Genomic DNA, 16,372 nt, shown 5'->3' on the forward strand with positions numbered 1-16,372 from the left:
CCCCCATATTATTTTCCATGAATGAATCCAACGAATCGCTTTTGATAAATAAATTTGTACAGACGGGTCCGAGGAGAGAGCAAGTTTTTTAAGGGGCCCCCGCGGGACTTTGTTCGTTCCAGGTGCCTTTCTCATCCCCTTTTTCGTGATGCTAATCCTAGAGGGTGTGCCCCTCTTTCTGATCGAGCTGGGCCTCGGTCAACGGATGCGCCAAGGCGCCCTCGGCGTCTGGAACACGATACACCCGTGGCTCGGCGGCATCGGCATCGCCTCCTGCATCGTCACCTTCTTCGTCGCACTATACTACAACGTGATCATCACATGGTGCTTCTTCTACCTGTTCAACTCGCTCGAGGTGCGTGTCCGACCACGCGGTGCATACCACTTTGCGGCAACACGACCGCGGGACTATTAACATTAGACTGCGGATTTTTATGCGGAATATGAATTTGTTGCATCCACTGCAAGATACAGAAGTTATCTGTTTTCTCAAGTGTTGCAATTAAACGGAAATAATAGCTTTCTTCGATTTTTTGAACGTCTTTCTCTGTTTTGCTATTCGATCTATTCATTTTTAACACGTTGAACGCCACGTCAGCCATATGTGGCTGACGGAATTATTTGTGCAGGTTTTAAAATGAATTTTTACGTCGATATATTCATTGTACTAAACTTAATTAGGATCTGTAACATGCAAGAATGTTGGAGGATTACTCTGTATCGTACATTTAATTTTTTGCAATTTTTATTCCATTAAATAACTTACTTTGATTTTATGGAATTTTTGGAGTTTCTAGTTTGGCGTTCAAAGTGTTAATTGTAAATGCATTAAATCCGCAGACTACTGATTAACACGGGACACGTCCGTGCCGCTTACTCGCCGAACGATTAACAACCTTTTCTGTCTTTTTAGGTAGTAGTTCTTTGTAAATGTTGATGAAATTCTCAAAGCAAGAGCCGTTATTGTTAACACTAGGTTTACGGAGCAGTAAAAGTGGCCAGTTTGGATCATTTTATAAGAATATTAAGAATATATCCAGCCAGATTTTTAGCAGCTTTTACCATCTGTTCCAAAGAATAAACGTGTTAAATAAATTTCCTATAAATATACTTTTACAAGCACAGTAATTGTAAATTAAAGAATGTACAACCCGTCATTTGGACGGGTCCCGTAAATCTAGTGTTAATTATGTTTCATCGACGAATTGTAAATTTCGAAATTGTATTACGGTACAAGTTGAGATTTTTTGGTCAGAACAGTTGTCACGTTATTCGTTTACAAGATCGGCATTTTCAGTTTTCAGTATTAGACGCGGTACCAGCGAAAGACAAAAATGGAATTCATGGAAGAAGTTCATGTACAATAATTTCTCTGTATATGTCGCCAAGACCTGGATGATAAACGTCGCGGAATTATCCCCACTACTGCGAGGTACACCCCGTGAGGAGCCATAAAGCTTGTATGTCTCCTGGACGATACACGACTCTGGCAAGACCCGTGTTGTTGACATATATCGAGAATTCACTGTACACTGTTCTGTCAATCTTCTGTATTTTTTATTCGGCGTTGTTAATCGATTTCGCAAATGAGCGGCACGTTCAATCCTGCAATGACACGCTGTCCTTCGAACTGCAGCGAGTTTACTGTCATCTTTCGCCTTGTCAAATAATTGCAAATATTCTAAGAAATTTTGTAGGACATTTTTCGAAGACAGTGTGCTTTATGCAGGGTCGAACGAGATCTATTCCGCCGGCAACGGTCCAAATCCCGATCCATAGATCACGATCGTCGGCGGAATACGCGTGACGTGTTTGGTCGAAACCTTCCTGACAGTTTTACGAGACTGGTTCCAATAACTATATACAATTTGTGTTTCACGCTGCCCGCTCGATTAGGCCGTCACGATTAAACTCGGCGTAAGTTACTCCACGACTATTCGGACTGCGGATGTTTATGCGAGCGGCGCGGTAAAGCAAGAGCACCGTCGCGTCGGTTTAATTAAATATTGTTTTTGGAAGTAGTCGGTGCCCGCGCGGTATAAAGATCCACAGTTTTGTTATTGTTCCACTGCGTTATCACGGTGTGTACGATTTGCATGCGGCAACCATCACGTAGAGAAAGATAGATTGCTCGAACGCGGGCACTTCTGGTGACAGCATGCGTACAATAATGTATATACATATCCTTCGAGCGATAATCACGGACGCCTCGAATAGAATCATGTGCTCGAACAGCTTCGAACGAGGGTAGATCCGTAGACTGCGATCTTTATGCAATAATAAACTGCCCGGGTCGATTCCAGGAAACAGAACTGGACGGATCGGAAATGTTTTCACGGTTTTGGGAAAATTGCATGGAGTTCGTAGTCTGAAGATCTCTAGCGGAATGATCCTCGCAAGTCTCTACAGGTTTTGCACTCCAAATGAATCCGTTTGTAGATCATATTCACCTATTTGCACGCCAAATGAACTCTTTTGCAAATCAAATTCGCCTTATCACGGGTCAAATTAAGTGAACCATTCGCTGGGACACGCAATATAATTGAAATAAATTTAAGGGAACAAATTTGTAGGAAAACCTGAGTTCTGCACATCACCAGGGTGCATTTAGTCAGCAAAAAGGGCGAACTTGGTTTGCGGAAAGGGTGAATTTGGTTAGCAAAAAGTTTGCAAAATGGTGAGCTCGGAACGCAAAACCTGTGGTATTGGCGCGCCTCTAATTGGATAATTTGACCGCGCAGGACCCGTTGCCTTGGGCGAAATGTCCGGAACTCGACGGCAAGCCGGTCGAGGAGTGTGTGAAAAGCTCCGAGACCGCTTACTTCTGGTACAGAACGACGCTGGACGCGGCGCCCTCGATCGAGGACGGTCAAGGCCTCAAGTGGTGGATCGTGCTTTGTCTACTGCTCAGCTGGATCGTCGTCTTCTTCATCGTGATGAAGGGAATACAGTCCTCGGGAAAGGTAAAGGGACGCGGGGCGATCCGTTCGCTTCTTTCTTTTCCTCGCGCGTTTGCTTTCTCGAACCGCCCACGCCTCTTCTCCCTCCAATAGCGGTCGTGCCGAGTCAGAAATTCTGAAAAATCCGATTTTTGTCAGTATAGAAAAATGATACATAAACGCTCAACAGTCGGTGCTCCGAACGAGCTACAAAGCAACAACAAAAATTTTAATACAATACAGTGTCTCTACGAGGATCAGTTTGACTCCACGGACCGGTTAAACACGTTCGCTAACAGCGTCACACATGTATAGAACTCTTATGCAAAATAGAAATTCTCTTACATAAACAGCAGCCATATTAGAGCTTTAATGTTTCTGTTTTAAATTGTCTGCACATGTGAGATGGCCACGATTTTGTTTAGCACATAAGAAAAATCAGATTGGCTTTGTGCTTGCCGTCTTTACAGAATTTGTAACTTTTCTGTAACAATTTTCTATTGTATTGTATTGTAATTGTGAAGGCTGTTGCTGAGATAAATGCCGGTAGCGGACGTGTTGACCAGCGTTTTTGAGGCACCGAACGATCAACAGTTGCGACAGATAAAGATCTATCGATCGGAGCAGCCCGTTGCCAAATTGTACGGCGGGTCAGAGCTAAAGTTCGCAAAAATCCAATTTTTTCGCGCTTCCTGACCGAGCACGGCCGCCGAACAAACTTCTCCACGTAAACGTGGCCTTAGTCAGATACTGTGTCAACGACTTATTTCTTTGCTTGATTTAAAGGTGGTATATTTTACATCCATGTTCCCGTATTTGGTGCTTACTATCTTTTTTATTCGTGGAATAACGTTAAAAGGTGCCAGCGCTGGATTGGCCCATATGTACACGCCAAAGGTAACCGGACCACTCCTACTTCCTCTAATTTCGCCTGGCTGGTGTTGACCTAATTCTAATTCGCTTTTGTTCGGACCGTAGATCGAGAAACTGTTAGAGCCGACGGTCTGGCTCGACGCAGCGACGCAGGTTTTTTACAGTTTCGGACTAGCGTTTGGCTCGTTGATCGCGTTCGGTTCGTACAACACGCCGGACAACAACTGCGTCCGGGACGTGATCCTGGTCAGCGTTTGTAACGCCTTCACCGCGATTTACGCGAGCGTCGTCATTTTCGCCATTCTCGGCTTCAAGGCGATGACCAACGTCGACAAGTGTCTCGCAGGGTAGGCGAACGATTCGTCCTAAGTCATCGGCAAACTCCGGATCATTATGCAACATTTAAACTTCATCGCTTACTCTTGAGAACCTAGAACAATCAACTAGTTCAAGTTATCAGTTAGAAAATTCCCTCGAGCAAAGATGTCATCGATAGACTGCGGATCTTTATGCAAAATAAAAATGGTCTGCGATAATTCTTCCTTTGATAATTCCGACAAGATGAAAATAATACAGTCATTTTTTAAATAAATGGTATATAACGGCATAACGGCATAAAGATCCGCAACCTGTTCATCAACCGCATAGATGAAGCGCTAATTCCGACCTTGCAAAGATCCACGCTTAACAAGCGCTATTTCCCCGCAGCAACAAGGACTTATTGTACGAGAACGGGTATATAATGCACACGAACATCACCACGGACGAGTACGAGAACGTTATGAAGAAGTTGAACATGTCCGCGCTGAACTTCACGCTAGGCAGGTGCAGCCTGAGCGAGCAGCTGGACAACGTGAGTACTCGGCCTCTTCGTCGTTAACCCTGGGAAGATTGATATTTATCTTTATCGTCGCAGGCCGCCGAAGGAACGGGACTGGCGTTCATAGTGTTCACGCAGGCGATCGTCGAGCTGCCCGGCGCGCCATTTTGGTCCTGCATCTTTTTCATGATGCTGCTCGCCCTCGGTCTGGGCTCCCAGATCGGTATACTGGAGGGTATGCTATGCGTTATCTTCGACATCGACCTGTTCAAACGAATCAAGAAGCAGTACATGACAGGTACCGAGGTCCTTCGATAGATAATTTACACTAACAAGGAACAAAGTGACGTCACCGGATTTTAGGGAAACTGTGGGAGGGTTCTTGCCAGAGCTACCATCTTTAACCCTTTGTATGTCTGCTCCCAGCCACCACAGCAAAGAACCATACTGATCTTATATTACATTAAGTCGACAAGCTTCGGAGATACGTAGAAATAATATTTTACAACTTGTGTCTAAGTGTAATTAGCCATTTTCGCGTCCTCCCACCAGCATGACACCTATGTGTAAACTTAGTACGACTGCAAAGGGTTAATACTCGAAATTGTCAGTGATGTCACTTCGGGACCGTCCGTAGTAAGCGGAATTTTCATCTTGAGCGATCATGTGTCATCGTGATCATCGTGTCTCAGGGGTGGTCTGCACCGTCTGCTTCTTCGTCGGGCTGATCTTCTGCACCGGCGCCGGAGAGTACTGGCTGAAGATGTTCGACAGCTTCGCCGGCACCATAGGCCTGGTGATGGTCGCGCTCATGGAAATGCTCTCGGTGGTCTTCATCTACGGCCATGAAAAGTAATGTTTACTTCCAGCACGAACACTATTAGGTCCGATTTTAAGCAGTTAACATTTCTTACAGATTTTTACCAAAGATCAGCTTTGTTTCTTAAAGTGGTCTGAACATAATGGTGTAAATATAAAGGGCACAATGGGCTTCTTAACGTTCGCGTTCTAAAATCGGACATTCCGTCAACCTAATGCAAGACTTTCTGGAAATTGTTAATCGAATGCTCCTGTTGCTCGTTCAGGTTCAGCAAGGACATCGAAGAGATGACAGGGTATAGACCAGGGCCGTATTGGCAGGTGACTTGGCGGTTCCTCGCTCCCATAATCATGGTGTGCATCCTGGTGTCCAGTATAGCGTCGATGTTCATCAAGAAACCTCAGTATTCCGCGTGGGATCCCAACCTGGTGAGAATAAATTACAAATCCTGCTGAGAGCTATTCGTATCGAGTTGGTTATAATGATTTTCTTTTTTCTCGTACGTTTCAGGGAATGGCCGTGCCCACTAATTATCCCAGCTGGGTGCTGGCCATAGCGGCGATAATTATTTTCGCGGGCATTGCGCCAATACCGATCGTCTTTCTCCTGAGGCGGTTCCAATGCGTCAAACTCGACGTGGACATCCATCAGGGCAGTATACGACGCATCGACACCACGGTCTCCACCAAGGAAATGATGGGCGACGTCGATGTGAGTCGAGCCAAAACGAAACTCGCTTCGCTCCGCTCTCGTTTCACCGACATCGATCACCAGCTCCTCTCATCGCTCCGCTCATCGCAACGGTTTCCGCTTAACGACGCAGCTAAACGATCAATGCCAAGTGGAGATGACTCGGCGAATATTAAGCCTTGCAACATTTTCCCAAAGTGTCTTCAACATTCTACAGCTTTTACGAGAAACGTATTTTTAGAGATACTTTACGTAAACGCGTCCCTAAGCTGAAACCGCTGTGTCTGGTACACGATTCTAGCGATAGAGCGAGGCAGTGAACCGAAGGTCACCATAAACAAGGGTTCACTGCCTTGCTTTATCGTTTCAACCCTCGGACGGTGGAGGTTCTTCAGTAATAGTGATCTTACATTTTTCTCCGTTTCACCTTTCATAAAGTTCATAGAATCATAAAATGAATTCATAAAATCCTTAGTTTACTGAATTCACTTGGTATACCTATCCGAGGGTTGATCACACGTTTCTGTACACGCATCGATTTGCTTTCTATCCCGATGTCCCGCGGCTTCTGTGCCTCCACCAAAGGGATCTTACGAGTGAAATGTATGCTGGTTGGTCCAACTGTGTAGAGGAATCGTGTCGTGTCGCTGTTCACGTTGTACCTTGTCTATGATCACACACGATCCGCAACGACGGTAGAACCGCAAAGCAACCACGGTCTTTCCGGTTCTATCGTAATCGCCGAGCAAATTCTTCGGCAACTGCTATCGCAGGACACACAAAGCACGCTCATCAGCTGTCTTAGACATTGTAGCGATCATGGGAAACGACTCGATCCGATTGGCGCACTCCGAGCCATCGAAACGCATTGATTACAGTTTCGTCGCAGGCTCGGACAAAAAAGTTGACGAAATTCTACTTCTTATCTCGCAACTCCGACCAGTAGCAATCTTTTCAAAATTTTGGATAACCGTTGTTCAGTAAACTGGTTCTTCTAATATGTCAAGAAAACTGAACTCGTTTGGTTGAATTTGAAATCTGGTCGAATACCTTTTGCTAGGGCTTGTAGAATTTTATAAAAAGGAGTATATACTGATCAGTAGACAGCTGAATTTTGTCTCAGTGCAAAATAAAAATTGTCTGCATAAATGACAAGAAACAGGAGTTGAATAGAAAATTGTTTCTTTCTTGAATAAATTGGAAATATATCGATACTCTTAACTTTACTTAATCTTTTCAGTATTTGAAATTTTATTCTCTACTGATCAGCCTCGTTTGATTCTCCAAGCTTATCCAACGTTCTAGCGTTGATTAATGGGACCGGAAGGGTCTCGCGAATGCGTCTTCCCTTCTCGAACGTACCCAGCGTAATAGTGGGAGATCATGGTGCCTCGGGGTGCGCCGATTCGGATCGGACGTGCACAAAAGTGACTCACGTTGGACGTACCGGCAGTTATAGGTAACCGTCCGTTCGGTGTGCGGTAACGTCGATTAAATCGCTTCTTCCGTAGCTACCCTACACACGTGAGTCCGTAGAAACTACTACGTATTACGGAATGCCTGTAGCTTCTGTGTGCGCGCGCTTCGCACTATGTCGTTCGCACTGTCGCGGAGCTGTTCGTATTCGTGCACGGGAGCGACTCCGTCTCCATAGAGCTTCAGTGTTTCGAAGGAACGACGTACGCAAGCCTGCGATTCCACTCGCAATTTTCGATCGAAACATGTTAACCACTGGACGCTTAGAGACTCTACTTTCTCGAAACGAGACTCACCGATTTAAACCATCGAGTATCAAATTTTTGTTCTTTTGCTCTAAGTGCTCTACCAATTGAAAAGATATCCCCATTTGATCATAAAATGAATGGCATTGAGCATTACTTGATTGTTACCAAAATTAAGCAGATTATAAAGTGGGGACTTGGTTATCCAGTAACTAACGATTGTCTTCAACACTAGGTTTACGGAGCATTAAAAGCGAGTATTTTACATTACTTTATAAAAATAAGAAGTATGTGTCTATCCAAGTTTTCAGCCATTTTTTAAAATAATATATACCTAAGGAAATAAGTTTGTTGAGTAATTCCACGTAGATGGATCTTCACAATCTCAATAATCGTAAATTAAAAATATTAAAACCCGTCATTTTGACGGGTCCCGTAAACCTAGTGTTAGCACTAGAACTACCGGATGAGTCAAAACGACTTGCTCCTAGTTTCTTCTTTTAGAAATTTTGTTGTTATTATAAGGCAATGTATGCGAGTTGCGTCCAGTGCTTGGGGTAGTTCCAGCGTTAAAGATGCATTGGAACAAGCGCGGCGACCAGTAGAGTGTCGCAGCGATCGAAAATCGGGTGCAGTGGAGCCGCAGTCTCTGTCGCAGCAGATATGTTCATCGCCTGCAAGATTAAAGGAGAAGGAATAGAGAGATATCTGTATAGAGGGAGATTAACAAAGGAGAAAGAGTTTCCAAATCACAAAGCTTCCAGCTTCAATTTCTCACCGGCACCGCGCTATATATTGTTCTCTCACCGGCAAACGCTAGCTCGGCCTCGTTTCGAAAACGATCTCACGCCCTAGACTTTGTTTAGCTGAGTTTTGTTCTGGTTCACGGAATCGATCGGCCTGAAACGAAAAAAAAAAAAAAAAGAGAACAGTGAACGGGTTAGGAAGACGATCGCCGTAGATTAATCGTTACGTGAATCTGTTCTTCCAGCTGGACGAGTATCACGACAGGCTCGAGGACTTCCCGGAGGAGGACGAGGACATCAACAGCGACGACGACAACAACAGCGCGCCGCCGATCACGAAGATCGTGTCGAACAAGCTGCAGGGTAAACCGTTCAAGATGGAGGTGATGGACTTCTGAGCGGGCGAACCGAGTCGATGGGTCCGCAGTCTTCTCTCGCGCGGTGGCCAGCAGCGACCGGCGGAAATCGAATGATCAAAAAATCGACGACAAAGCGCGATGGGTGTGCGATGGCGTGTGTGGCAAGCGCGCGAGTTAAATACCAACCGACAGACGGCAGCCGACACGGGATCGGCGCTCTGTTCCGAAAGCAATACTTCACCTTCCGTACGGAGGCCGTGCGAATCAAAACGCCGAGTAAAAACGGGCCGAGTACAAACGGAGAGTAATCGAGCGTGGACGAAACTAAGAGGAGACACAGAGTAACGCGGGAAACCACTACGGCGCGGCAAGCAGAACGCGTTATGGTCGATTTATCACCGATTTATACCATCCGCGCAGACACGGATCCTCGATCCATTTGAATACAGTGAATTCTCGATATATGTCAACAACACGGGTCTTGCCAGCGTCGTGTATCGTCCAGGAGACTAGCGGTGTATACCCCGCGGTAGTCGGGATAATTCCGCGACATTTATCATCGAGGTCTTGGCGACGTATATAGAGAAATCATTGTACCACGAATTTTCCTCTCCATCGAGACGTTGCGAGAAGACCGGCGAAGTTTCAGAATTTTTTTAAGAGAGACCGTCGAATGTATCAGTTGCAAACTTTGTGAACTTTGTTGGTACATGTTCCGAGACTATACATGATTTTTTTCAAGGGAAAGTAACCATTCGACGGGGAGTTATAGTGACTCTTTGGGAGTACAGTGAATTCTCGATATATGTCAACAACACGGGCCTTGCCAGCGTCGTGTATCGTCCAGGAGACGAGCGGTGTATACCCCGCGGTAGACGGGATAATTCCGCGACATTTATCATCTAGGTCTTGGCGACATATATGCAGAAATCACTGTATTACGTAATACAGACGCATATCGTAAACCAGGCGAAAAAGGTATTATTAATGTACAGACTGCGGATCTTCGTGCGAAAGAAAAATTGTCTGCATTTGTTATAAGATGTAGGAAAAGGACGCTGATGTAGTCGCTTAACCGTTTAAGCACTGTACGCCACTATAGAGGCTTCCATCGAAAGCATTTTGGGATTTTTTCTCATTTGATTCGCCTGAACCACATTCTCTGACAATATCTAAGCTGTCGTTGAAAAGTACACGTGTCAGAGATTAGGGCGCGCCGTCCCTGATAGACAAAGTTGCGGACGACGCGCCAAGGACGCTTTCCTTTCTTTAATACATATATATTGAAGTTAACATGAATACATCATATTGAAATTAATTACCAGTATATTGATTCAATTCTTTCGATCTTAACACCGTGTCAAATTGCAGCTACTCGTTGTCATAAACGCATAAAATCCGCAGTCTATCAGTGTATACTGGAACCGTTCCGTGTCTGTGCGGATGGTTTAAATCTGCGTTTACCCGTTCGAGTGCCACGGGTCGACGCGAAAACACTTTCACCCGCGGTAAAAATGAGCGAGTACAATAGCAAGTGACTTGCGACCTTCCTTGCAAAATCAAGAAACAGCTGAGACAGCGGCCAGCAAGTTGAAGATATTTATAATATTTGAGGACATGTGGACTACGCTCCCGGAAGTTGCTCTCGCTGGAGAATGTGTCGCGAGTCACTCGCGCTAGTGTACTCGCACCGCAAACGTTTCAGACAGATAGCGCTTTTCCAGTGGGCCATCGAACGCGCCAAACAAGCTGCGACAGTACAAATTTCAGTTAACTTCTGTAAACGATACCGATAATGACGAGCATTGACAAAACCCGGACCGACGGTCATGTTGAACACTTCAGCCAACCGGAAGTCTGTTAACAAAAATGTTTGAACGACATCACTCCAGATTGTTTATCGGTGTGAATTGAACGCGCCGTCGCAACTGTAAAAATCCGCTAGAAACTCCACACTAATCCTCGATTCTCGAGGGATTATTAAGTCAACAGATAAAGCGTTAAGCACCAAACAGAAGATACGCGATCGCGCCGCGTGGTACTCGGAACGAGCGTTCTCGCATTGTTCAGTTTTCTCAGTTCGATCGACCAATCAATTTTGGCGAATCGCCAGCCGGTGTTATGCTCGTTCTCGACTTTCCTGTCTATTCTTTTTACTATGCATCCTCGATTGTACGCGGAATTAACAAAGTGGAGAGCTGGCTTTAACGCTCCGTCTTGTCCCTATTCATTGCACAGTCGTTAAGTATTTCTTTCCTTCCAGGTTCAGGGACCCGATAACTGTGTGGGTACCAATTACTGTGCCTATAATAACTACAAGGTGGTCCACCTAAATATTTTCTTTATTTTTGATAACGTAACAAATGTTTTTAATGGAATGTAAATGGTATCACAAGGTGAATGCTTTGCACATGTTATTTTTTTCTCAAGGTCATTTTGTCCGGAGTTTCGAGATTATCGATATTTTTTATCCTTGTACATTCTAGTTGCCATTAAAACGCACTTAGACATATTTATAATACGACCTTGAAGTAACCTCTAACTTCTAAAATTGAAGCTCGACATGATACTCATTTCCATCGATATCACTGACGTTAGTAGCGGTCACAGTTTTATCACTGACATTGTTACAGTTTTATTGTTACAATATTACCAGTTTCGCGACAGGTTTTCACAACTTTTGACCACTTTTCGCGAAATTTTTGTCAGTAAATTCGAATTGCTTGACTTTGACCATAAATAAGAACCATATCAATTAGTGTCACGTATTCAGGTGGACCACCCTGTATACTTATTTTTGAGGCGTAATGAATATTGAAAAAGAGATATATAACATATATATATTAACTGATTTCAATGGAAAAAGATTTAATATCTCCTCTTTAGTATTATGATTAATATAGGAACAGTAATTGGTACCCCCACAGTAATTTGATCCCTGCAATAACTTCAAGAAGCTAAAACTTTTTTCCGTTTTGCATTGCAACTTATCATTGGGCGAGCAAAAGGGACGATAAGATGGAGCGCGTGGTGATCGACCAACGTTTGTCAACCGGACAATGCGAAAACGGTCTTTACAAAGCAGGGGGAGGAGTGTGCTAACACAGCTCCGCTTCGTCGATTCGTTTGCTCAACTGTAGGCGAGACGCGACACGTTTCCAACCGGCCTGAACGTGATCCACGGTTCGTTCTCTCGCGATCGTGCGATGTTCTCGATCGCTCGGATCCGATGATTACGATAAAACGTCCTGACCAGTTGTTCGTTCTACTTGATTTCCAATTGGATCGGTCCACTTGCCGTACGAATTGTTACGCAGTACACTTCCCCGTGAAATTAATTTTCTGTCTCTATTAGGTTGTCGCATATGACGCGTCCAATTATGAACAGCAACTTTGAATAAACATATAATTCCAAATGAGCTCATGGATCACAGTAAGCATTGTTCTAACCAACTTATTCGGTCAAAATTGATTCTTATTCGATAGAAATTGAATTTTCTTCATTTAAAGTATTGTCATCTCTATTTTGCGTTCGAAGAACAGTGTGTTAAAATTATTGACAGGAAAAGTATATTTTTATTTCGTTTCTGGTTCCTACAAACGACTTGAGAAATTTTATATTTTGCATAAAAATGCGTAGTCTTACAATGAACCGTTGTAATATGTACTGTTCCGTAATTATCGAATTTCCATTCTGAAATCAGACATGTCATATGCGACGACCTAATGATTAAATTCTGTTCAAAGTGCGTTTCGACTGTATGGCTTTACATTGTATACGGCAAGCGATTAAATTCGAGTTCGTTCGAACGCGAATTCATTTTACATTGAAATTCGAACGTCGATCTTTCTTTTTTCGAGAAAAGCGCCGTCTGCGTTCATGTGCCGATGAAAACGACACGTTTCGCTCGGTCTTCCGCGTTGTCCCGATTCAGTGGCTCGAAATGCACAGGATGCAAAGCGTTTTAGGGCTGGGAAAGCCGCGGCGAAACGTCCAAGGAGTGACGAATTACCGTTCGGGAGAACGAGCTGCGCTGCAGCTTTCCCAAGCCTGGTCCCACCGTTGGAAGATCGACTCGTAAACGACGCGACGGTGCCCAACGTTCCTAATTGCTTCCAAACCTCAGGGGTAACAGAGACGTCAGAGACGACAACCTAAGCTAGAGGCGAACTCGCCTGCTCGTCTAATAGCGTTGTACGAGTAGGGCATAGAATACGATAGACGGTATCTCGTTGCGACTACGTATTCGTAGTGATAGTCGGTGGAGGCGGTTACAGTGTGCGATCCCGAATTCGCGCTCGTCTTTGCAGAAATATTTCACCGCTGATTCCCAATTCTACTTGAATCCTCTCAGACAGCTCCATCTCTTCTTCATCTTCTTCTTCTCTTCACATTCCATTTTTTTTCTGAAATGCATGGTCGAAGCTGAGAAACATTTTCCGAGCGACGGCGCTAACGTCGAACGGACTTCGACGAGTTTCTTTGTAGCCTTTGTCTAAATATTTCACCGCTGATTTCCTATTCTACTGAAATCTTCTCGGACAGCTCCATCTCTTCTTCGATGTCCCACGTGCACCCCCTTACCTTCGCTTCTTCGTCTCTCTACCTTCATTCGATTTTGTTTTCTTCTGAAACAAATAGTCGAAGCTGTGAAACATTTTTGGATCGACGGCGCGAACGTCGAACGAACCCCGAGGAATTTGTTTGTAGCCTTTGCACGTTGCTTTTAGCAGCGAGAGCTCTCGCCGAATTTCTAGAGAATTACAAACGCGGTTTATACGAAAGCAACCGAGCCGAACCGGTTCGTGGAGACGTTATACGTATATAGTTTGATTACGTCGGGCTTTTAGACGAACGGCAATTGTTTCTATGTAGGTGTAGCAACACACACATATATCCGTTGTCGATATTGTTACGGTACTGCGAATATTACCAAGCCGAGCGAGTAAACGCCTCGTAAAAATTCCATTAGCGTCCCAGGTCCGATCCCCAAAACGAGCACACTGTACGCCGTCCTTGTCCGCCGAGAGTACTTCCGACTCGCTAGAAGAAACAAAAGTAAAATGAGAAAAAAGAAAAAAACCCGATTACTTAAAAAAGAAAAAGGAGAAAAAAAGGCGATGGTAGACCGCGAAAATGTTCCGTCGAATTTTCGAAGATCGCCGTACTTAAAAACGAGAACGAACGAGAGAGAGAGAGAGAGAGAGAGAGAGAGAGAGAGAGAGAGAGAGAGAGAGAGATTGAGAGAGAGAGAGATTGAGAGAGAGAGAGAGAGGTCTTCGCGGAAACGTTTCTCCGTTCGGCAAACCGGAGATAAAACGGACGGGTCGACGTTTTGCAGTCCTATCGAGAGCCGTTGCGCTCTTCTGTTCCGATAACCTGTACGAAACTTTGTTGTTTATACCCTATACATACCACTGTAAAAAGATGCTACTAAAGTTAAGAGTTACCGAACTGCGTTTTAATTGTTGCGTTCACCGAAAAGACAACTCTCCTTCACAGACGACGCTCTCGCTGCTCGCTTTTCCTCCGGTCGTTTCACCAGTTCGCATCCTAAGCGGACATTTAATTACATTCGAGAGGAACAATTTCGAAGACATTTCATTATACAGGGTGTTCCAAAAATGTTCTACTTCCTTGAAAGGCCTGATTCCTGAGGTGATTTGAAGCAACTTTTTCCTTTGCGGAAATGTTCTCCGTGGCTTCGTTAAGGAGTTATTAGCTAAAAACACGGACCAATCAGGGCGCGGCAATGCGCGTTAAGCGTAAGTCCCGCTGAGCGTGGCGTTGCCATTGGCCGACCCGCAATCGGTCCGCCATCGCCGCGCCCTGATTGGTCCGTGTTTTTAATTAATAACTCTTTAACGGAGCCGCGGAGAACAATTCCGCAAAGGAAAAAGTTACTTGAAATCACCTCAGGAATCACCCCTTTAAAGGAAGTACAACATTTTTAGGACATCCTGTACCTCAGTGGTTTCTATATGTTTGTTATATTCATATTAAGCAATATCGGTCATCCTGTATTTCAGTGCTTTCTATATATTTGTTATATTCGTATTCCAGAAGTCAAACTCTATTTTGCTCCATCAAACACGGTCGTACAATACAAACACGATGATACAATTATTATCAAAGCTGCCAGATAAATTGTACGATTCTCTGAAAGTCCGCTGAAATGCTTCGGTACGAATTTAAAGCCGTAATATCGCAGCTTAATTTCGGGAACCGATAAGAGGTATTGATTACGTGGAATTGAAGTGGGAGAGCGAGAGCGTCGACGGGCCGCAAAGCGTTCGAAATTCGGTCTCGAACATCCTGTTCGAACAAACGACGAGATAAGAGAGACAGAGAGGGAGAGAGAGCGAGAGAGAGAGAAAAGCGAGAGAGATAAACCAAAGAAATGGCCGCGAATTTCCGTCGAGAACGGCGCACGCTCGGCCGTCGATACTTCGACGGCGTTTTCCGCCCCGTTCACAGAGAAACACCGGAAAGTTGCACGTCCCGTCCTGACGACGACGACGACGACGACGAAGACGACGATTACGCTCGAAGAAACGCTATATTTTTGGCAGCGCGAATGCTCGGGACTACGCTCAGAACCACCGTGTCCTCTTGCCATTTCCGCATCCGTGGGTCATTCGCCGGAGAAGGAACGAAGCACGACCGCTGCCGCGTTTGTAGACTTTAACACATAGATCGTATACATAGCGGTGTATTGTATACACGATTATCCAGAAAGAAAACAAAAAAAAAATACGTTTAAATAAAAGCTTATTTATTGCCGAGTACGAGGAAGATCTCTACGATCGATCGATCCCGTTATCCCCGTTATCAATTCACGCGACGCACACTGGTCCAGATCGAGGGATTAGCTGTTCGCAAAAATTTTAGCATTGTCTCAAGACTTAAGGCCATTGTACAGTAGGTCATTGGATTCGTCTTGACGTCAGCTATAACATTATTAAGTAAAAAATATATAGTCACAATTAAAAAATGAAGGTGACATTAATGTTTCATTTACAAAAAAATTTTTTTTTAATTTTTTATATTTAAATTCTTGGAAGACTGATTCATTTTTGTTTGAAACATTTTCTTGTCGGAGCACCGGGAATGCCCGAGAGATTGCGATAACATGTGAATAATGAATGATATTTAGTATATTATTGAAACAAATGGTGGTATTTGAAATCTGTCTTCGCAGGTGTATTTCTTATAAAAAGACACACAATTTTGCCATGTACACCATTTTCCTACGTGCAGTAGTTTCCAAGATATTCGTGGAAAATGTTCTTTACCCTCGACTTTAGCTGTTGCCGGGTTATGAAATAACAAAATAATTTTTAATTCTGGAGATAATGTACTTTTTTATCTGAAATTGCGATTATTTCGCCGTCTTATCGTAA

General features: G+C 44.2%; 1 protein-coding gene across 3 annotated transcripts in view; it reads left to right on the forward strand.

Annotated features, from left to right (window-relative positions):
- The window catches only part of LOC143360470 (sodium- and chloride-dependent transporter XTRP3), a 32,781-nt gene extending 16,770 nt beyond the window's left edge, over positions 1-16,011 (forward strand). Inside the window, exons 2-13 of one of the 3 annotated variants that reach the window (XR_013083284.1) lie at positions 123-355; positions 1,897-1,917; positions 2,742-2,963; positions 3,726-3,836; positions 3,918-4,159; positions 4,521-4,665; positions 4,729-4,930; positions 5,325-5,484; positions 5,718-5,880; positions 5,963-6,163; positions 7,596-7,666; positions 8,855-8,995. Coding sequence is in view for 2 of the 3 variants with exons in the window: in XM_076799366.1 (XP_076655481.1) it covers positions 123-355; positions 1,897-1,917; positions 2,742-2,963; positions 3,726-3,836; positions 3,918-4,159; positions 4,521-4,665; positions 4,729-4,930; positions 5,325-5,484; positions 5,718-5,880; positions 5,963-6,163; positions 8,855-9,007 (1,853 nt within the window). In the remaining variant the exon portion in view is untranslated. Of the gene's footprint in view, positions 1-122; positions 356-1,896; positions 1,918-2,741; positions 2,964-3,725; positions 3,837-3,917; positions 4,160-4,520; positions 4,666-4,728; positions 4,931-5,324; positions 5,485-5,717; positions 5,881-5,962; positions 6,164-7,595; positions 7,667-8,854 lie in introns of all 3 variants that reach the window. The other 2 variants (XM_076799366.1, XM_076799367.1) reach the window with 2 other exon arrangements.
- Positions 16,012-16,372: the final 361 nt, after the last annotated feature.

Source organism: Halictus rubicundus, chromosome 13, assembly GCF_050948215.1.
Source record: "Halictus rubicundus isolate RS-2024b chromosome 13, iyHalRubi1_principal, whole genome shotgun sequence".
Taxonomy (NCBI): domain Eukaryota; kingdom Metazoa; phylum Arthropoda; class Insecta; order Hymenoptera; family Halictidae; genus Halictus; species Halictus rubicundus.